General features: G+C 41.7%; 1 protein-coding gene across 1 annotated transcript; it reads right to left on the bottom strand.

Moving 5' to 3' along the window:
- Positions 1-568: 568 nt before the first annotated feature.
- LOC139460929 (scavenger receptor class F member 1-like) lies at positions 569-6,789 on the bottom strand. The gene is made up of 5 exons (XM_071242406.1): positions 6,738-6,789; positions 5,317-5,661; positions 4,190-4,534; positions 3,604-3,724; positions 569-836 (listed from the first exon to the last, which is right to left on the bottom strand). Exons 1-5 carry the CDS (start codon positions 6,787-6,789, stop codon positions 569-571), a joined length of 1,131 nt encoding a protein of 376 aa, XP_071098507.1.
- Between the last annotated feature and the right edge of the window lie 16,289 nt (positions 6,790-23,078).

The raw sequence follows: 23,078 nt of genomic DNA, 5'->3' as shown, positions 1-23,078 counted from the left end.
ACAACTTAAAAAAATAGCCTTATTGGGTGCAAAACGGTTCCAAACGCTTTGCAATATGTTTTACAATAGCCCTTTAATAATTTTAGCAATTTTGTCGTAATACAACTCAATACAAGGTTTGATTTTAACCAGAAATTGATTTCTATTGTCAGTGTCCATGTGTGTATTTTCAGTTGTACCTTTGTTTAAGAATCACCACACAGCATGACACTATTTTTGTTAATTATCATTTGTATTGTGATAAAAATTAATGTACACATTAATGTGTCGCGTAACTTTCTGCATACCATATTAGCATACGAAATATGCATATAGCTGACTAATTTTAACTAGTCTACATCTCTGTATTGAGATTACACTTCTTTTGTACAAATTCCCGTCACTGACAAACCCAGAAACATAATCGGGGCGAACCGGGATTCGAGTCCACAATCATAGGTTTCTGGCGTGCGCAGGGGACGCAACTCTGCACAGCGAATCGCGGCGCCTTAGACGACTGGGCCACCCGTGCCCCCCTACAGGTTATGTGATATATATATTTATGTATAGTCTATATATAGTCATGAACCTAAACACTTGGCGTAGCACTCTCATGCTCGCGGGTCATTGGTGTTGTTTCTGGTTCCGCTGTGACTGCATGTTCCAGGTCAAGTGATATGCTTGAATGATGTGCCGACCTCAGTTGATCATAGCCAGAACAACTGGCACGTACTGGCTGTCTCTCACTAGTGAAGGGATCATACATCTTTGCTTCATCGACGACAGCATATTCTCGAGCATCAACGGCCTCTGGTGACACATGCGTGCACTGAACAGGAGTGACGTACTGCTGAAACCTGCAAGTTGATTACTTTTTGAGAATAATCTTCTCGAATTTCACACCCACTGTATGTGTACGTGTTTGAGTGCGTGTCCATACCTAACAATTGTACTTATGGTCTTTCTGGTAAGCATGCTGAAGGAGAATCTATTTTGGAGCAATTATTTCTATACTCAATTTTTCAATGAAAAGATATTACCTGAGCCTAAAAAAAAAGAAATATATCCAGGTTATGATTCCGAAATTATGTGAATTCTGTTTTGCAAACTGGGAAACTGAGAATAATATGATTTTTATTTTCGATACATATCATTATTGAAATTCACTGTTTGTGTCATGATGACTTGCTTGCGAGACTAAATGAAATGTGGATACACAAATATAGTCAGCACTGAATGGCTCTGCACTGCCCAAACATAATATGATGCACTAAAGTACTGTCGGAAATGTTAGAAAACTGCTTTTTTGGCCTCATGTAATAAACACGAGTCATATGACTATAAACAGAGCATTCTCACAGGCGCAAATGTCACCGAGTTGGGGGTGGTCTCAAAATATTGCTGTTGTACTTAATTCACATGTGCTTTTGTGGGGTAGCAATTTAGAATATGTACTGCGTTATATTTGCTTGGAAACATGATTGAATCGTTAACAGCTACCATACAGGGTGAGTATTGGAAGGTTGCGGTTATTGAGTTCAGAAGTATTTGTTGTTCTATAGATGTTATTTTGAGGTAGCATTTATCTCAGCTGATGACTTGTATGAATCTGTACTTTTGAATGGTGTGTATGTCTTGCCATGATCCAATACACTTGGCCAAGATGGACACACCAGGTTTGATCTTACAATGTCTAACTGGCGTATGCAAGACAACGTTACCGTGTTGTGTCGCCAGCACATATGTCTTGTACTTTACAGGGTTCTTATTCAGCCTAATATTCTCTATGAATAGAACTTTCGTTCCAGATGATCTGAAGTCGACAATGTCATATATTCCGGTATGGTCGCCTTCAGACTATTCATGGTTTGGGCGACAGTATCTGATTCCCGAACGTTATATTAACTGGCGTTGTCCATGACAATGACACTTACGATGTTTTTAAATGGGCAACAGCTGAAGCTCCAACCAGTCTATGAACACATCACCCCCTATAATTTCCTATAATGATAATCACCAGTTTTCTTTTTCGCCTCGAAAACTAGCTAAAATCCATCAATAAGCCTCATATCATGGGTTCCAACTTGCAAAACTATGACACGATTATCTTTACCTGATGTTACCCTGGGTGCTTTTTGTCCATCTGCCTATAGCCACATGTAGTCAGTTGAATGATTCATCAAGGTAAATTATCTGGACGCCCTGACTGTGATAGTTATGAATGGTTCGGAGATAAAGTGACCTCATAGACAGGATGGAATATGTTCCCCAGAAAAGTGCTCGGTCGTCGCCACGCGCAGTGTATTCAAAATCCAATCTCTTAGAGAGCAATAGTTAGTGCAGTTAACATTAATTGTATCTTTAATTCCTCCCTTCCGAAAGCAATGTCAACAAAACAAACGCAGCTTCATTTTGTCATTTTAGAAGATGCACATCCATAATTTTCTCAAAATGTTTTCTGTGTGTGGATTAGATGTTTTATGAAGACTACATTATTGTCATTATAACGGAGTCAGGTGTTGCAAGTTTCTATAGTCTGTTTCAGACTGCCATCATTGGATTTAGAATAAATGTAAACTTCCAGTTTTCGTTCGAATTTGTCTCCTGTAAACTGTGACTCCTTATGACTGAAATACTTCAAACCACAGGAAGCTCGATCGTTAGTTAATCGATAGTTCTATAACAACAGTCTGTGAAAAAATATATACTTCTTTAACAGACAAAATACAGTTTTCTAGCATTTCAACCAGTACTTTGGCGAGGTCTGTATTTTCATGACTTAGAGATAGGTGTGGCTGTGAATAATTGATGATTGCAGTGTTAAGCTGCAAGTTGTGATACATACCAAATGATGGTGTCTGTAGACACAAACTCACTTATTCTGTATTGAGAGTCACAATCGAGCATGATCTAGAGTTTGAAAGAGCGTCATACAACGTTTGCTCGCAAGCTGTTTTATCAAGTTTTCAATAAGCAAGGCATCAGTAAAACTTCAAATCGTTTCGTGCAAAGCATGTGAAGGACATTTCCAATGATGATGCATCATTTACAAAGTTTATGTCAGATGCAAAGAAGGTATTTTCACTTGTACCATATGATCCCGTATTTTGTTTCAGGTGAACAATTTCCTTATTCGTGCATGTACTTGTACCGAGGGACACCGACAGGGGAAGATACACCATGTATCATCACTATTTGATAGGGATACATGCACACATGCTAATGATATAGTTGTAATGGGGCAATCGACACTGCGCTAAGAAGAGCTTTTCTTTTATGGGTATGGGAAGAGTTTTGTCACTTTCTGTTAATATCTAGAACTGATGAATGATGACACAGGACTTCATCAATGCTTAAGTTGTTGAGCTGTTTCGTGCATCAATCAGCACCAGTCAAGTTATACCATGGTGGCCTGTCAATAATTGAATCTAGGCCAGGTAAACCAGGTCATGATCAACATCAAGTTAGGATGAGACACAGTCATCAACACCGTAGTGGCTGGCCGCCCTATTGGTCCCCAAGTTAGTAGTCTTCACTTACGGCAAGCGTGGTAGGGTGACTAATTGTGAAAATGAACATGGGGATACTGCAGACGGTGGCTTGCTCACATGCTCCATCACTAACCTGTTTCTCCTCGAGCGTTGACAATATCGGCAGTACACAACCAGGGAGATCGTAACGATGAACAGGAAAGCTGATGTAGCCAGTCCTATAGCTAGTCCAGTAAACAGTCCCCCGTTATCACCTGAGGACGAACAAGGTTCATTTGCAAATACTGTCTGGGTAGAATAGCGGTATTGGTAGGGCTAGGTTTAAGAGTCACTGTAAGGATATGGTTAGGGCTGAGTGGAAGGAATAGGGGAAATGTGTGGTTGCAAGTAGTGATAGGGGTTGAGGGCTAGGTGCAGCTATTCAACTAATGGGTAGGGTGGGTAATTGTGAGAAATGAGTGGTGTATGGAAGAACTAGAGATGGTGGTAGGTTTATAGTATGGTGAGCAGTAATATAGTATGGTGAGCAGTAATATAGTATGGTGAGCAGTAAGTGTGCAACATAGGAGGGATAGTAGATACTATCTTGCGTTCGTCGGAAACCTTCCCTGGTCAAGTGTAATATGTAACATTATGTAATCTGTAAGATCTGGTTGACACATATGCACCTCCTGTTGAAATCTTTATGATAATGCAACCTGACAAAAGATAATACCTACCAGGTGTCTCATCACAACCAGTCCCGTAGTAAGAGTCTACACATCCAGACACACAGGCGGTGCCCAGCTGACAATATCCTCCTTCACAACCACCTGGACATGCTGTACAGGTACCTCCTGGACTGTCACATGGTATGTGGCAGCTCAAGCCTTGATATCCTGGGACACAACCCTGAGTGCAGCTACCAAAGCCAGTGCTGACAAGTACGCATTTCTGATGCTTACAGTTATCACTGCACGCTGAGCTGCATTTATGATCATAATACCCAGTGTCACACTCAGTGAGGCAATGTCCCGTCGTGATGTCACAGTCTGAACAGTGTTGGTTATCCATACATGGGCCAGCTGAAAGTTAAGATAAAGGTATATATTTATACGTTTGTAAATAAGGTCAATGTATGCAGAATACGATGTTTAATACACATGGTATAAGTATGAACTTGAACAGTTGTCCCCTCTATGTGGCTGTGTACTCCAAGCCAACTAATGTATCTTTCTACCATGTTCATTGTTTACACCATTTTGAAAGCGAATGAAATCTGAAACCAGCACCAACTAAGGTCCTGACACTAATTTTTGTTTAGAATTTATAATTAGGGTTTGTGTATCTCGTACATCTTAGCAAATATGCATTACATGACTCCGCTTCAATGTGATAAAAAACTTTGCAGAAATAACAGATGTTGGTAATATGCAATATGCACAGATCATCAAGCAAGCATGCAATGTGCGGCAAACAATAACGCGCTATTGACTGAATGATATTGTTGTTGAGCACTTTCAACGAAACCTTGCAATTATTTGAAGCAAGTGTTTGTGGAGGGTGTCACCGGTGGGTCAAGATCTTGATGATTCTGCTACAGGCAAATCATTCTTATCACAAAGGAAACCATTGTGATTATCCTGCAAAATGACTGCCTTCGTGATACACCTTCTCTCGTCAAGTTTAGTGTGTACCATCATGTAATCTGTGAGATCTGGTTGACACATGTGCTTCCATCGATGGATTGGTGAAGTTGACAACGTGAGAGATAAGGGTAGTACTTGGTGTAACAGGCACATGTTGTAGTAGGGGTCGGGGTCGGACGTCTTAATGATAATGCAACCTGACAAAAGATAATACCTACCAGGTGTCTCATCACAACCAGTCCCGTAGTAGGAGTCTACACATCCAGACACACAGGAGGAGCCCAGCTGGCAATATCCTCCATCACAACCACCTGGACATGCTGTACAGGTACCTCCTGGACTGTCACATGGTATGTTGCAGCCCAAGCCTTGATATCCTGGGACACAACCCTGAGTGCAGCTACCGAAGCCAGTGCTGACAAGTACGCATTTCCGATGTTTACAGTTATCACTGCACTCTGAGCTGCACATCTGATCATAATATCCAGTGTCACACTCAGTGAGGCAATATCCCGTCGTGTTGTTACAGTCTGAACAGTGATGGGTTTCCTCACATGGGCCAGCTAAACATTAAGATGCAGGTATTTTAATAGTTGTTTTGTGAATAAGGTTGAATATTATGGTGATTACAACAAATTGAATTGGAAAATGTTTTACAAGACCACACCTGACAAGCTAGTATACGTTAAACTCTCAAGGGGAATACAGTTTCACGTACTCTCTCTGTGGCTAATAACACCGAGGCAACGGACATCATTCTCCACCATGTTTATGTCATTTACCGCATTTTGAAAATAAACGTTTATCCACACTGCTATTCTGACTTAGCTCCTGACAACAATTTATATTTGGGTAGGCTCTGTGCATCCAGTACATCTAAAGTCAATAAGTAAAATTTATGCACTACCTAATATGCGCTGTGTAATGATCTAGAGTTGCATAACTACAAGGATCGGTAATATGCCTCTTACAATGATGGTGATGCATATTGTTTTCATTTGTGCACTGCTATAGCGGGACATATGACAATTTATCAAAACTGAATTGACTAACATTTGAAGGTATTTTAAAGAATAAATAATGATAGGTATGGCGTTGAACGATAAACAATATGTGTGGAACTAAAATACTTTTTTGAAAGACTCATCCATATCTATTCATTGAACATGATTATGAATATTGCTATAAATAAGATTTGGTTAAGATCGTCATGGATATGTGTCTGATCAAATATAACTTATTCAATTGTTTTTTAAAATGTCAGGTACATGTTTTGAAAGCCATGTCCATCATTAATTGTCTGCATCCACACTGCAATGTCTAACTGACGCCCAAACAAACTATCAATTACCGATCTTATGACATAAACTGTCGAAAGAGATGACTTAGTGGATTGTGTGGTCAGTCTCGGTGACCTAGTTGATGGCGTGTCAACGTTTCTCGATTGCTTTGAAACGATGCTCATAATTTTGAACACCGGACCGTCTGGTCCAGACTCGTTAACAAACAATTACCCTCAAACTAACTGTGGTATTGCTAAGTCGGGCGTTAAACGACACACGCTAACACACACAAACACAAACGTGCACACGCACCATATGAAGACACTATAAAACAATCTCAACAATATATATAATACCTTCAATAGCAATAATTAAGTACACAATCCACATTATCAGCAAGGCGGCCATTCTTTTGCCTGAAACTGACATCAAAGAATACATATTTGATAACACACCCCTTACTCACTAAAACACAAATTAAGAGAACACTAAACAAAGTGTTGCAGAAGTATCAGACATGGTTACATTTGCCTACTCTCCTTGATACTGAGCATGCAAGTACAAATCGACAGTCAGCATGAGTTTTTCGTGAAAATGAATTAGTGATAGCGGTCACAAGGGTCGTATAAAACGCATTAACTATCCTGCAGGTCTGATGGATTGCACGCAGCAGAGGTGACAAATTGGGATAAATTGTTTCAGTTTCAGCGTAAAGACCACGTGACAATCTTCACTTCCGCCTTGGTCCGTGTCATTATGCGACATCGGGGTGATGGTTATGAGTCAGTCTGTTATGTACATATTGGCTTTGTAACGTTTCACAGCTTGTATTTGTTCATGCCTGATAAAAAATAAACCATATTTATTGCCTGTACTCAATGAAGAAGTGGGATAGTTAATTTTGTCAGTGTTAAATATATTTGAATCACCTGTCAATTACTTTTTATAGCAAAGAGTAAATAAGCCAATGCTTAACTGATTAAATTGTCGGAAAAAAAAGTGCTTCCACACTGATGCTAAGAAAAAATAATTTTCTGCCACAGCGACATAGAAGAAAGTTCATGAAATGAACAACTACATGTTAACTTACTATTAGTTTATGAAAAGTGAAATGTGTGTTTTCTGCAATACGTTTTAGTTTATTATTTGCATTGTACGTGCATGTGATGTGGTAGGTTTTTGTTCGAAGAAACGAACAGACAGAAAAAAAAACAAAACGTGTCTTATCTTGTTCAGGGATGTTTGCGCATAATAAGCACACCAACACGGGCAAGTCATAGTCAGGCGATTGATGTGCTCATGTTGGTCCTGTATGAATGGAATATTTGCCCAGGTTCTCGCATGTCATCACCCGAGTCGCCAAATACTCGCCGATCGCATTTCATGTGCATCATGCTGGGCCGACTCACACAGTGTTCTCACAGTTAACTCGTGCTTATCTTTTAAAATACGGCTATCAAAACAGTGTTGTTTAAACATTTCAGGGGTTAGGGTTCTTTGAATGAAAGAGAGCCATGGTTTAAATAGGTTAGACCGCTCCGATCTTGATGTTTAATCGTTGACAAGATCAGTTAAACCACTCTGGGATGACAATGTCAACGATGAAACATCGGATCTGAGTGGTATAACCTATACTTAAAATGCCTCCGTAAATCATATGTTATCTCTACCCTGCATTGTTTCAGGCATGTGGTATTACTTGTTTTTTGCAAATTGTAAACAGGGATTGCAGATTAACAGATTTCTGGTTTACTCATGTGCAAATTGATTGCATCATGTCAGGAAAAAGCCTGTTCATTATCACCAAAACTGTCTGACAGTCATCATGAGTTCATCTGGAGTCATTTGCCGGCAATCTTTTGAGGAATATGGCTGGGAAATAGAGATTTAAGCGTGGCGCCTAGCGGTCTGATGAAGCGACAGAATGCCTACTCTCAATTTCGGGTGACAGAAACTTTGAAATGCAACTTGAAGATGTAAAGAGTATGCGTGAGTCATCTATACAAATCTGTCAACAGACATGATTAGTAATGGTCATGAAACGGTAACACAATGTTGTGTCTGTATTTCTGGTCCGTCATCGTGCCTTGCACAACAATGACGTCTGTCTAAACATTCATGCCGTTGCCACCCAGGCCATCAAGGATCCACCGCCAAACGGATCGTGCTCCACAACTGCAGCGTCAAGGTAAGGTTTACCTTGCCGTCGAAAAAAGGTCTGCGGCCATCATTGAACAACAAATTGAAACGGGATTCATCCGAAAAAAAGTGCTTTGGGCCACCCTTGATACCGATAAACGTGTTCTTTATGCCTTATGATCTGGCTGTGGTGTGTCTGTTACGGAGGGCTGTCTCATGCAGATACTGGTCAGCCTGCCAATGTGGAGGATTTGGGGCTACCTGATGAAAGTCGATCACTCACGGAAAAAGTTTGTTGGAACCTAATCCTAGGTTAGATATAGTCGTTTTGGATACCTGAAAGCCGTCTTGGTACATATCGTTATGATCTGCCATCCTGCAGCAATGTCTTAGCTTGATTTCGAATATCTTGGCTTAAACTTCGACAATGACCAATGATGATTTGAACTGACTGTTGCATTATTTGTCGAACGCAATATATAGCCATGTGTTACAAGATGAACTGCAAGTGACTTTCACCACATTCTCATTGATTACACAATGGCTGATAAGCATTTGAAATTTGCACAATGACATCACTCAGTGTTCAACAGTGCTAGATTCAAGTTCTGAGTTCTGACGTTTACCGGCGGCTTGATGTGTCCAAACAATTTATGTTTTGTCTCAGATTCAGGTTTATTTTCGGTTCGTAGGCTGTGTTTAATCAAGGCAGTAAAATGCCTTCTTTAGTCTAAACTGTTGACTCAAAGTATAATTACACAGGCTGTTTGCACGTGGCAGAGGATCACCACCATCATCAACATGGTCGTCATGGTCACCTTGACTTGTCACCACCTGCATGTCCATGTGGCACTTGTGTCTCATTTCACAAAGGTGGCGGAGAACAACACACGCAGTTACAACTGTTCTGGTAAACTCTACACCAACTGGTCCCTAATTTATATGTTGCCCTTGTCCCTTACAACGCCCAAGGGTGTTAACGATGGACATCCGAGCCCTCATCTTGTTGTTGTTAAACAACCTCAGTGCTGCTGTTAGATATTTATGTTGGCTTTAGTGAACAGGTCCTTTGAGGAAAGGTCGCGTCATTATGAACTTGGTGGTTGGTAGATTGTCTTAGTAAATTGGGGAAAACACCATTGGTTTATCAGTTCACAAACACAATGGCATCATGCACGCTGCCCGGCAAACACACTTTTATGTCTGTGATGATAAAGTTGTCATCACATGTGGCCTGGACCGAGCACCGCACCCTTTGGTTTAGGCAATGGCTGATGCAACGATAATGATACATGTACCATCACATATCTTCGTAGAAGTGTTTCAGTCATAGAACTGCAGACTGTGTGCACACATGTCCACACAATTGCGATTCCAACCCCAAACAGATTACCAATAGGGCAGTATTCTGCATAGGGGGCTAACCAACATATCTCCGTGTTTGAGATCAATGGCTCTCTTATGGGTGCCGCACTGTCAGGGAGACATTGTCGAAACACTTGACAGAGGAATTGAGATGTGTCTTGTATCATGCTGACATTGTCTGTCCACTGTTGAGAGTTTCTTCAATGATTTTGATCCTTTGGATGTGTGAACGTTTCCTTGCCCACATGTTTGTCCTTCGTTAATACTAGGATTACCATGGACCTATACATAGGGAATACTGAGAGTCTCGCCTCTTTTTTCAGTTCAATCTACTAATTGTGCATACATATGTCTGATTTTAATTACAACACATGGTTCATAACTGAATGTCTCAACAGTTTGCAAATCAGATTTACTCGTATTGTTTAAATACTTTTACTCCTGTAAGTAAGTCCACTTCATTTGCTAATATACTCACAGAAGCCAATTTGGGAATATAAATGAGGCTTCAGAGGACAATGACATTCACTAAGTTATTAAACTGTTATGATACCCTATTAACATGCACGTCATAACATATGAGTATGTATTTGTATACCTGTATAACTATGCATATCCGATTAAACATGTCAGGTGAATGTGTGCACTCATGTGTAGGTGTAAATGTGCACTGTATGTATAGGTTGCAATAAAAAAAATGTTCATGCCCACGATCAAATTACTCTATATCTCATGCTTTGCCAACACAAAACAAATTGTCAACAGTTATGTATTCAGAAATTGACGCTATTTAATATACAGTAATAACAACTTTGATGCGGCCATCCAGAGCTAAGCAGACGGTGTTTTCTTTCGGTTTCAAGCAGTCAATAACGTGTGTACAGATTAAGTCAAACATAATTTGCCTTATGTGTCGAATTCTGTGAGGTAACTCTTTTCTCATTAGACATTGAAAACAACCGTTTCATATTGAAATCCAAAATACTTATTCATACGTGTGTCTTACACCATTGACACCTAAGTTAATTGCTATGTGACGCATAGTACATTTACATATACACACGTATGTATAGTTGCACATGTGCAAAATCACGTCCGTGAGTAATTGTTATACATGTGATATAGATATTAGTTACTATTTTTGTCAATCTGAACATTCTCTGAAGTTGATGTCTTATATCAAGCTTTTTAAATAGAAGTGTATGACTGTGTCCCATTGGTTGAAATTTTAACAAAATGTTGATTTCATGAATTCGGAAATAGTACAGCTCTCGGGAGGCCAAGTCTTCTCCGTTCAAACAGATTTTCCATCAAACACAATGTAGTCTGAGAAGTAAAATAAATTACGGATATGTTTTTTATTAAGGAAATGCATCCTCTCGTTGCATATGTTGTGCGTCCCAAGGTTAGTCTCAGATAAATCCAGTATTGATCAGCAAAACAACTTCCGATAATCATAAGAAATAACTGCTAAAACCAAAGTCTTATTATGAATTACTATGAATTAGTGATGATTCCATGTGTTCGCGAAAAGATTAGCGCATCCTGCTCCACAAGTGGCCCCCATCACAAATACATGCATATAGGAACATTTGTCTCATCCAATAGTGAACACACATTATACCATATTGCACACGTCTCAAACCTTAGTACACACTTCTCTTCAAGTACTAGACATTTGTAATCTATAATCAAAACGTTTCATCTTATAATAGACATGTACTATCCTATAACACACACGTTTCACCCTATAGCCAGACGTTGCATTATGCAGTAGAGGCGTATATTCCAATAGTAATCTCGTCTCACCCAATTGTGCCTATGCCCCAAACCATAATGCACACGTCTAATCCTAAAGTACAAAAGTTTTGGCTCAATGGTGTACACGTGTCATTTTACACTACACTATACTTTTCCCACACTACTACATACGTCTGATCCTTTAATACATACGTCTATTCCAGTAGTACACACGTCTCATCCTATAGGAACAATCGCCCTATATTATAGTACATACGTTTCTACCTCTAGAGACAAACGTGTCCTCTTCTCAGCATGTATCTCAGCATGTATCCCCAACAAAAGTAATTCAATTCATAAAGATGGTATTTACTATAACGCCTACATCTTCAGATAAACAAATGGTAAACAAATAATACATGTTAATGTTGAATATAAGTTACCTGCAAGTGGTCTGTGAATGTGAACTACCACCGATACGTGGGCAGCGCATCTAATGATTATCTCATTCCCAAAGATTACTCTTTCCTTTTTAACAGGAAGCAGGACATACTACATACCCACTGAGAGGTAACATGCTCATTAGGATCGAAATTAAACTCTAACTTTAATGCACATTGTCGTTTTTTATAGGAACCTACTCAGCAAACACACATTTCCCCGATTCACTTTCAGATTTATTGCGTTTAAAAAAAAAAGAGCACCAACCTAAACCTGACTTCTGTGTTGTCTTGCTACCATCAGCTGGCATGCATGTGTCTCTGAACATAGTTTACAGCTCCCAATGCAGTGTCCGCTTGAGAACCTGACGGAAACTACATAAAGTTCATGAAACTGTTAGGGACAAGATCGATGTTGAACAGACTCGGAACAGGCAATTTCCTCATTGAAACACCCTTCAATGGAAGTAAAATATAACATGGTAGAGAAATGTGTGAAAACCTTACAAACCTTTTTTTTGTGATTGATATGCATTGTCATCTCCAAAAAAGCACCATCGTAGGTATTTGTCAGGAGGAGATTTGAAAGTCCATCAGAAAACACTCCTCCCTTCAAAAGACAACGAAAACAATGCCCCAACATCTCTGAAGTCATGGCACACTTTATAACAACTTAACAAACTGATAAAATTAATTTCAGAATACGCACAATTAAGGAAATAAAACCACTGTTTCTGGACCACAACTGTTACATTTCTTTCAATCGCTGGCGTTGAATCCGTGAAATCTTGACATTGACAGGTCAACCTAGATCACTTATGTCAAAATAGCCCCAATGCGGCTGTTGTCATACTCTCGTTTCATTGGTTATGACATTGTACCAACAGGCTCATTACCAATAAATCTACTGGTTAATGTTGAACCACATAGAGTGGGGTTATCATTGTACCAACAGGCTCATTACCAATAAATCTACTGGTTAATGTTGAACCACATAGAGAGGGGTTATCATTGTACCAACAGGCTCATTACCAATAAATCTACTGGTTAATGTTGAACCAAATAGAGTGGGGTTATCATTGTACCAACAGGCTCATTACCAATAAATCTACTGGTTAATTGTGAACCACATAGAGTGGGGTTATCATTGTACCAACAGGCTCATTACCAATTAATCTACTGGTTAATGTTGAACCACATAGAAGGGGTTATCATTGTACCAACAGGCTCATTACCATTAAATCTACTGGTTAATGTTGAAACAGATAGAGTGGGGTTATCATTGTACCAACAGGCTCATTACCAATAAATCTACTGGTTAATGTTGAACCAAATAGAGTGGGGTTATCATTGTACCAACATGTTCATTACCATTAAATCTACTGGTTAATGTTGAACCACATAAAGTGGGGTTATCATTGTACCAACAGGCTCATTACCAATAAATCTACTGGTTAATGTTGAACCACACAGAGTGGGGATATCATTGTACCAACAGGCTCATTACCAATAAATCTACTGGTTAATGTTGAACCACATAGAGTGGGGATATCATTGTACCAACAGGCTCATTACCAATAAATCTACTGGTTAGTGTTGAACCACATAGAGCGGGGTTATCATTGTACCAACAGGCTCATTACCAATAAATCTACTGGTTAATGTTGAACCACATAGAGTTGGGTTATCATTATACCAACAGGCTGATTACTAATAAATCTACTGGTTAAAGTTGAACCACATAAAGTGGGGTTATCATTGTACCAACAGGCTCATTACCAATAAATCTACTGGTTAATGTTGAACCACATAGAGTGGGGTTATCATTATACCAACAGGCTCATTACTAATAAATCTACTGGTTAAAGTTGAACCACATAAAGTGGGGTTACCATTGTACCAACAGGCTCATTACCAATAGAGTGGGGTTATCATTGTACCAACAGGCTCATTACCATTAAATATACTGGTTAATGTTGAACCACATAGAGTGGGGTTATCATTGTACCAACAGGCTCATTACCAATATATCTACTGGCTAATGTTGACCCAAATTGAGCGGGGTTATCATTGTACCAACAGGTTCATTACCACTAAATCCACTGGTTAATGTTGAACCACATAGAGTTGGGTTATCATTATACCAACAGGCTCATTATCAATAAATCTACTGGTTAATGTTGAACCACATAGAGTGGGGATATCATTGTACCAACAGGCTCATTACCAATAAATCTACTGGTTAATGTTGAACCACACAGAGTGGGGATATCATTGTACCAACAGGCTCATTACCAATAAATCTACTGGTTAATGTTGAACCACATAGAGTGGGGTTATCATTGTACCAACAGGCTCATTACCAATAAATCTACTGGTTAATGTTGAACCACACAGAGTGGGGATATCATTGTACCAACAGGCTCATTACCAATAAATCTACTGGTTAATGTTGAACCACATAGAGTGGGGATATCATTGTACCAACAGGCTCATTACCAATAAATCTACTGGTTAATGTTGAACCACACAGAGTGGGGATATCATTGTACCAACAGGCTCATTACCAATAAATCTACTGGTTAATGTTGAACCACATAGAGTGGAGATATCATTGTACCAACAGGCTCATTACCAATAAATCTACTGGTTAATGTTGAACCACACAGAGTGGGGATATCATTGTACCAACAGGCTCATTACCAATAAATCTACTGGTTAATGTTGAACCACATAGAGAGGGGATATCATTGCTACGCATACAGACAACAGATCAGCAAGAAGGGGAACACAATTGTCTACTTTTTGCTTTAAATATGTTGAAGATGTAATTAGGGCAAATGCTGATAATGTGCTACTTGATGGGAATGTGAGTTGTTTGGGTGAGACTTATGTATATCATGCTGACGGTGTGACAGCTTTGAAGGTATGATCATACACTTCGGAAGTAAACCGCAAAAATACCACAAGGGCCACTCCAACCCTCGCTACTCATGCACTTCGCCAGCTACAGTTCACCTGCTCTACACACACACACACCTTACCATCTCCATGCACACCCCACATGCTTCACACATACATCTCAGCTGCTCAGAACAAACTGTACACACGCGCCTGACACGTATTAAGTATGCTTCTAAGCAGCTCTACACACGCTTCTCATACGTTTTACATACACATATCACAAATTCTACACATGCTTTACAACAGCTCCACACATGCTTTACAACAGCTCTACACACGTAAATCACCAACTCAACACACGCATCTAATAGGCTCTACACACACACACCTCAAAGGGTCGGCACACCCATCTCACAAGTTCTACACTCACACCTCAAACAGTCTACACACGCATCTTACAAGCTGTACACACGCAAATCACCAACTCTACACACGCATCTAACAGGCTCTACACTCACACCTCAAACAGTCTACACACGCATCTCACAAGCTCTACACACGCAAATATCCAACTCTACACACGCATCTAATAGGCTCTACACAAACACCCAAAAGGGTCTTCACACACATCTCACAAGCTCTACACACGCAAATCACATCCCTAAGGGTCTACACACGAATCGCACAAGCTCTACACACGCAAATCATCAAAACTATGCACGCATCTAACAGGCTCTACACACACACCTCAAATAGCCTACACACGCAATTCATCAACTCTACACACGCAATTCACCAACTCTACACACGCATCTAACAGGCTCTACACACACAAGCACACACACATCTCAAAGAGTTTACACACGCAACTCACAAGCTCTACACACGAAAATCGCCATTTCTACACACGCAAATCGCCAACTCGACACACGCATCTAACGAGCTCTACAATCACAGCCCTAAGGGTCTACACACGCAATTCCAGGGTATGAAACTCCTAAAAAATTCAGCCAGACCACAGGACTGGCTGGCTGAACCACTTGCCAGCCCTGACCAAAACCTGCCTGCCCGCTATAATCATATGTTTCTCAGGATAAGCTAACGGGGTTTCTTTTTCGTTACATTTTATCATTCATCTTTACATGTGAATTAATGCTTATCATCGGGAAATATTTATATTTTCACATATGAAATATAACCCGACCGTCGGGCAGGGGGATTTGAAAATCTGGCAGCCCGAGTTGAAATCAGCCCGTCCCGGACGGTCGGGCATGCAGGTATTTCGAACACTGGCAATTCATCAACTCTACACACGCAATTCATCAACTTTACACACGCATCTAACAGGCTCTACACTCACACCTCAAACAGCCTACACACGCATCTCACAAGCTCTACACACGCAAATCGACATTTCTACACACGCAAATCGCCAACTCGCGATCGACACGCACATCTAACGAGCTCTACACTCACAGCCCTAAGGGTCTACACACGCAATTCATCAACTCTACACACGCAATTCATCAACTCTACACACGCAATTCATCAACTCTACACACGCAATTCATCAACTTTACACACGCATCTAACAGGCTCTACACTCACACCTCAAACAGCCTACACACGCATCTCACAAGCTCTACACACGCAAATCGACATTTCTACACACGCAAATCGCCAACTCGCGATCGGCACGCACATCTAACGAGCTCTACACTCACAGCCCTAAGGGTCTACACACGCAATTCATCAACTCTACACACGCAATTCATCAACTCTACACACGCAATTCATCAACTCTACACACGCAATTCATCAACTCTACACACGCAATGCATCAACTCTACACACGCAATGCATCAACACTACACACGCATCTTACAGGTTCTACACAAGCATCTTACAGGCTTCACACACGCATCTTACAAAATCTACACACACATCTTACAGGCTCCACACACGCATCTTACAGGCTCCACACACACATCTTACAGCTTCTACACACGCATCTTACATGCTCCACACACGCATCTAACATGACCTACACACGCATCTTACAGCTTCTACACACGCATCTTACAGGCTCCACACACGCATCTTACAGGCTCTATACACGCATCTTACAGGTTCTACACACGCATCTTACAGGTTCTACACACGCATCTTACAGGCCCCACACACGCATCTTACAGGCTCCACACACCCATCTTACAGCTTCTACACACGCATCTTACAGCTTCTACACACGCATCTTACAGGCTCTACACATGCATCTTACAGGCTCTACACACGCATCTTACAGGCTCTACACATGCACCTTACAGGCTCTACACATGCATCTTACAGGCTCTACACACGCATCTTACAGGCTCTACACATGCACCTTACAGGCTCTACACACGCATCTTACAGGCTCTACACACGCATCTTACAGGCTCTACACACGCATCTTACAGCTTCTACACACGCATCTTACAGCCTCCACACACGCATCTAGCAGGCTCTACACACGCATCTTACAGCTTCTACACATGCACCTTACAGGCTCTACACATGCATCTTACAGGCTCTACACACGCATCTTACATGCTCTACACACGCATCTTACAGGCCCTACACATGCACCTTACAGGCTCTACACATGCATCTTACAGGCTCTACACACGCACCTTACAGGCTCTACACACGCATCTAACAGGCTCCACACAGGCATCTTACAGCTTCTACACACGCATCTTACAGGCTCCACACACGCATCTAGCAGGCTCTACACACGCATCTTACAGCTTCTACACACGCATCTTACAGCTTCTACACACGCATCTTACAGCTTCTACACACACATCTTACAGGCTCCACAGACGCATCTAACAGGCTCTACACACGCATCGTACAGGCTCCACACACGCATCTTAGAGGTTCTGCACAAGCATCTAACAGGCTCCACAAACGAATCTTACAGGTTCAACACACGCATCTGACAGGTTCTACACACGCATCTTACATGTTCTACACACGCATCTTACAGGCTCTACACACGCATCTTACAGCTTCTACACACGCATCTTACAAGTTCTACGCACGGATCTAACAAGGTCCATACACGAATCTTACAGGCTCTACACACACATCTTCCAGGCTCTACACACGCATCTTACAGGCTCTACACACGCATCTTACAGGTTGTACACACGCATCTTACAGGCTCCACACACGCATCTTACAGGCTCCACACACGCATCTTACAGGTTCTACACACGCATCTTACAGATTCTATACACGCATCTTACAGGTTCTACACACGCATCTAACAGGCTCTACACGCATCTTACAGCTTCTACACACGCATCTTACAGCTTCTACACACGCATATTACAGCTTCTACACACGCATCTTACATTCTCCACACACGCATCTAACAGGCTCTACACACGCATCTTACAGGCTCCACACACGCATCTTAGAGGTTCTTCACACGCATCTAACAGGCTCCACACATGAATCTTACAGGTTCTACACACGCATCTTACAGGCTCTACACACGCATCTTACAGGCTCTACACACGAATCTAACAACTTCTACACACGCATCTTACAGCTTCTGCACACGCATCTTACAGGTTCTACACACATATCTTACAGGCTCCACACACGCATCTTACAGCTTCTACACAAGCATCTTACAGGCTCGACACACGCATCTAACAGGCTCTACACACGCATCTTACAGGCTCCACACACGCATTTAACAGGCTCTACACACGCATCTTACAGGCTCCAAACATGCATCTCGCAGGCTCTACACACGCATCTTACAGGCTCCACACACACATCTTACAGGCTCTACACACGCATCTTACAGGCTCCACACACGCATCTTACAGCTTCTACACACGCATCTTACAGGTTCTACGCACGGATCTAACAAGGTCCATACACGAATCTTACAGGCTCTACACACGCATCTTCCAGGCTCTACACACGCATCTTACAGGCTCTACACACATATCTTACAGGTTGTACACACGCATCTTACAGGCTCCACACACGCATCTTACAGGCTCCACACACGCATCTTACAGGTTCTACACACGCATCTTACAGATTCTATACACGCATCTTACAGCTTCTGCACACGCATCTTACAGGTTCTACACACATATCTTACAGGCTCCACACACGCATCTTACAGCTTCTACACAAGCATCTTACAGGCTCGACACACGCATCTAACAGGCTCTACACACGCATCTTACAGGCTCCACACACGCATTTAACAAGCTCTACACACGCATCTTACAGGCTCCAAACATGCATCTCGCAGGCTCTACACACGCATCTTACAGGCTCCACACACACATCTTACAGCTTCTACACACCCATCTTACAGGCTCCACACACGCATCTAACACGCTCTACACACGCATCTTACAGCTTCTACACACGCATCTTACAGGTTCTACACACGCATCTTACCGATTCTATACACGCATCCTACTAGCTTCACACACGCATCTAACATGCTCTACACACGCATCTTACAGGCTCCACACACGCATCTTACAGGTTCTACACACGGATCTAACAGGCTCCACACACGAATCTTACAGGCTCTACACACATATCTTACAGGTTGTACACACGCATCTTACAGGCTCCACACATGCATCTTACAGGCTCGATGCACGCATCTTACAGGTTCTACACACGCATCTTACAGCTTCTACACACGCATCTTACAGGTTCTACACACGCACCTTACAGGCTCTACACACACATCTTACAGGCTCTACACACGCATCTTACAGGCTCCACACACGCATCTAACAGGCTCTACACACGCATTTTACAGGCTCCACACACGCATCTTACAGGCTCTACACACGCATCTTACAGGCTCTACACACGTATCTTACAGGTTCTACACACGCATCTTACAGCTTCTACACACGCATCTTACAGCTTCTACACACGCATCTTACAGGCTCTACACACGCATCTTACAGCTTCTACACACGCATCTTACAGGCTCTACACACGCATCTAACAGGCTCTACACACGCATCCTACAAGCTCCACACACGCATCTTACAGGTTCCACACACGCATCTTACAGCTTCTACACACGCATCTTACAGGCTCCACACACGCATCTTACAGGCTCTACACACGCATCTTACAGCTTCTACACACGCATCTTACAGGCTCCACACACGCATCTAACAGGCTCTACACACGCATCTTACAGCTTCTACACACGCATCTTACAGGTTCTACACACGCATCTTACAGCTTCTATACACGCATCTTACTAGCTTCACACACGCATCTAACATGCTCTACACACGCATCTTACAGGCTCCACACACGCATCTTACCGGCTCTACACACGGATCTAACAGGCACCACACACGAATCTTACAGGCTCTACACACATATCTTACAGGTTGTACACACGCATCTTACAGGCTCCACACACGCATCTTACAGGCTCGATGCACGCATCTTACAGGTTCTACACACGCATCTTACAGCTTCTACACACGCATCTTACAGGTTCTACACACGCACCTTACAGGCTCTACACAAGCATCTTACAGGCTCTACACACGCATCTTACAGGCTCCACACACGCATCTAACAGGCTCTACACACACATTTTACAGGCTCCACACACGCATCTTACAGGCTCTACACACGCATCTTACAGGCTCTATACACGCATCTTACAGGTTCTACACACGCATCTTACAGCTTCTACACACGCATCTTACAGCTTCTACACACGCATCTTACAGGCTCTACACACGCATCTTACAGCTTCTACACACTCATCTTACAGGCCTTACACACGCATCTAACAGGCTCTACACACGCATCCTACAAGCTCCACACACGCACCTTACAGGTTCCACACACGCATCTTACAGCTTCTACACACGCATCTAACAGGCTCTACACACGCATCTTACAGGCTCTACACACGCATCTTACAGGCTCTACACACGCATCTAACAGGCTCTACACACGCATCCTACAAGCTCCACACACGCATCTTACAGGTTCCACACAGCAAATTTTCTTGATTTATTCGCGTTGGAGATAATAACTTTGCACCACACAAAAACAGCTTGTAGAGTTATGTTGAGTGGAACAGGGTTATGGATTATTATGCCCTGCTTCACCAGGATAAAAAACCGCCTGTAGCTTTATCACCAGGAGGGGAAAACGAGTGGTAAGAACTGTCCTGACGAATATCAAATAGATCTGTGTTTTTTAGATATGTTTCTTGGAGACGGTTCTGGTTCCGTTTCGGGTTCATGTGTTGGTTTAGGAGTCAGAGATTCAACATTTCTAACAGTTTTGCTTTATGGAGGAGTCACAGACGAGGGTGTTACAGCTGTTTTATGGAGTGAAGCAGTAGGAAGTGGCTGAACAGATTTGACCCATGTCAGATCAGTCTGGCAGTCGATAGAGGCAGTAGTGACAGGAGGACGAGAGACAGCAGCAGAGTATGATATAGAAGAAGTGGTTGCAGTAGAACTTTCAACCCTCTGCTTAGCTACATAGTAGGAGACGTTTTGTTCGGTCTTGATTTTCATAATATGTAATTCATGTTGCCACACAGCGCAGGATTTGGAAGAAGCCATATCCTACCACAGTTTGAACACTTCACATCCTTCCTGCAGTCAGTGGCTTCGGGTTTGTCACCACAGCGGTAACAAACAGCAAAGGAACGGCAGGACATGGTCGGTTCAACAATCCCATTCTTCTTGACAGTAAACCACTTCACAGCTGTGACTGACTGTTGGACAAGTTCTTTGAAAATTTGTTCTTCGGTCATGTCAGACAGGCAGCGTGCTCTGTAACGGACAATGCCCTTACACGAGTTTAGTGTGTGATGCTCAGAAAAGCAACCTTGATGTTGACAAACTCCTCCAATTTGAGTAGATTGACGGATTGAGGTTTCCTTGCACACTTCATGGAATTAAACCCACTATTGGTTACACCTACTTGGGTTGTCAATCCAGATATGATGATGTCATTATGCGATGAAGTCGTATAGGCCACAGCAGATCCTCCGTTTTGTATTCCTTGTGGTGAGAGAAACACAGTCAAGCACGTCCTGCTTGACTGTGTCGATTTTTCAAATACAAGGGATCAAACGTGTCAAAACAGTTAAGGACCTTTTTTAACAATGTTAATTCATATTTAATCATTAACTTTTTTTAAAGATATATAACTAATTCTCAAATTTTGCTTGTGTTGTATAAATCGGTAGTGTATGATTATTAACTGAGATTGTTCGTCCCTATGCCCTCAACGGGGGAAGTCACGATATGGCTGAAATAATGCTGATGTGACTTTAAATTTTCACTCACTCACTCACTCAACGGGGGTTGAAGTAGCGTACAATTATTGTCCCCATGAGAGTGTATGTAAGACCACCATTTTCAAAGTATATTTATATCTACCTCTATTTTACCTGCAGAATATTTGCTGATTTTAATATCTGGCTAAACTTGCAACAATCACCAGTAACTTGGGTAAAGGTGTAAATGCTGCTGGGGAACCATGCGTGTAGCAGAGGTACCGTAAGTCCCCTTGGTCCCTTGTATGGTGACCTTAACTTTGTTGCTGGTGATCTATAGCCCCTTTTTATATTGGGTCATATCCTAATAAACAGATAGTTTTAATGTTCTACAACTAGTTTTAAGTCAATCTGTGATATATTGCTAGTTATTATTCTTTCCTTCGTCGACAGTTTTTATTAATATTGTCTGACTCGTCCATAGGCACATTATGGCTGAAATATTGACAAAGTGACTTTAATTAAACTCACACTCTACAAGGAGAGAACAGGGACGAAATTTAATGACATTTATCACCTCTCCGCAGATACCAGCGATACATTTGGAGATTGCAAAAGGATTAAGCTGGATTGGTTCTTTGTCACATGCTTCAATTACCAAAAGCGTGGCCAATAGTCAGGTCGAATGTATGTATTCTCGTCAGACGAGGTATTGTCAGAATCTATGTGTCTTCATTTTAACCAGGGTGTTGGGAAATCATGCCAAAAGGAAAAGCATTCAGCATCCCTTTTCC

Source organism: Haliotis cracherodii, unplaced genomic scaffold, assembly GCF_022045235.1.
Source record: "Haliotis cracherodii isolate W230 unplaced genomic scaffold, xgHalCrac1.p SCAF_14, whole genome shotgun sequence".
NCBI lineage: Eukaryota > Metazoa > Mollusca > Gastropoda > Lepetellida > Haliotidae > Haliotis > Haliotis cracherodii.
This window is presented reverse-complemented; position numbering and strand designations above follow the sequence as displayed.

Coding starts and splice junctions, on each gene's coding strand:
- LOC139460929 (XM_071242406.1), bottom strand. CDS start 6,789: ATGGCCGCCTTGCTGATAATGTGGATTGTGTACTTAATTATTGCTATT. Junction 5,662..6,737: donor CTTAATTATTGCTATTGAAG/GTATTATATATA, acceptor CTTAATGTTTAG/CTGGCCCATGTGAGGAAACC. Junction 4,535..5,316: donor TGGTTGTGATGAGACACCTG/GTAGGTATTATC, acceptor CTTAACTTTCAG/CTGGCCCATGTATGGATAAC.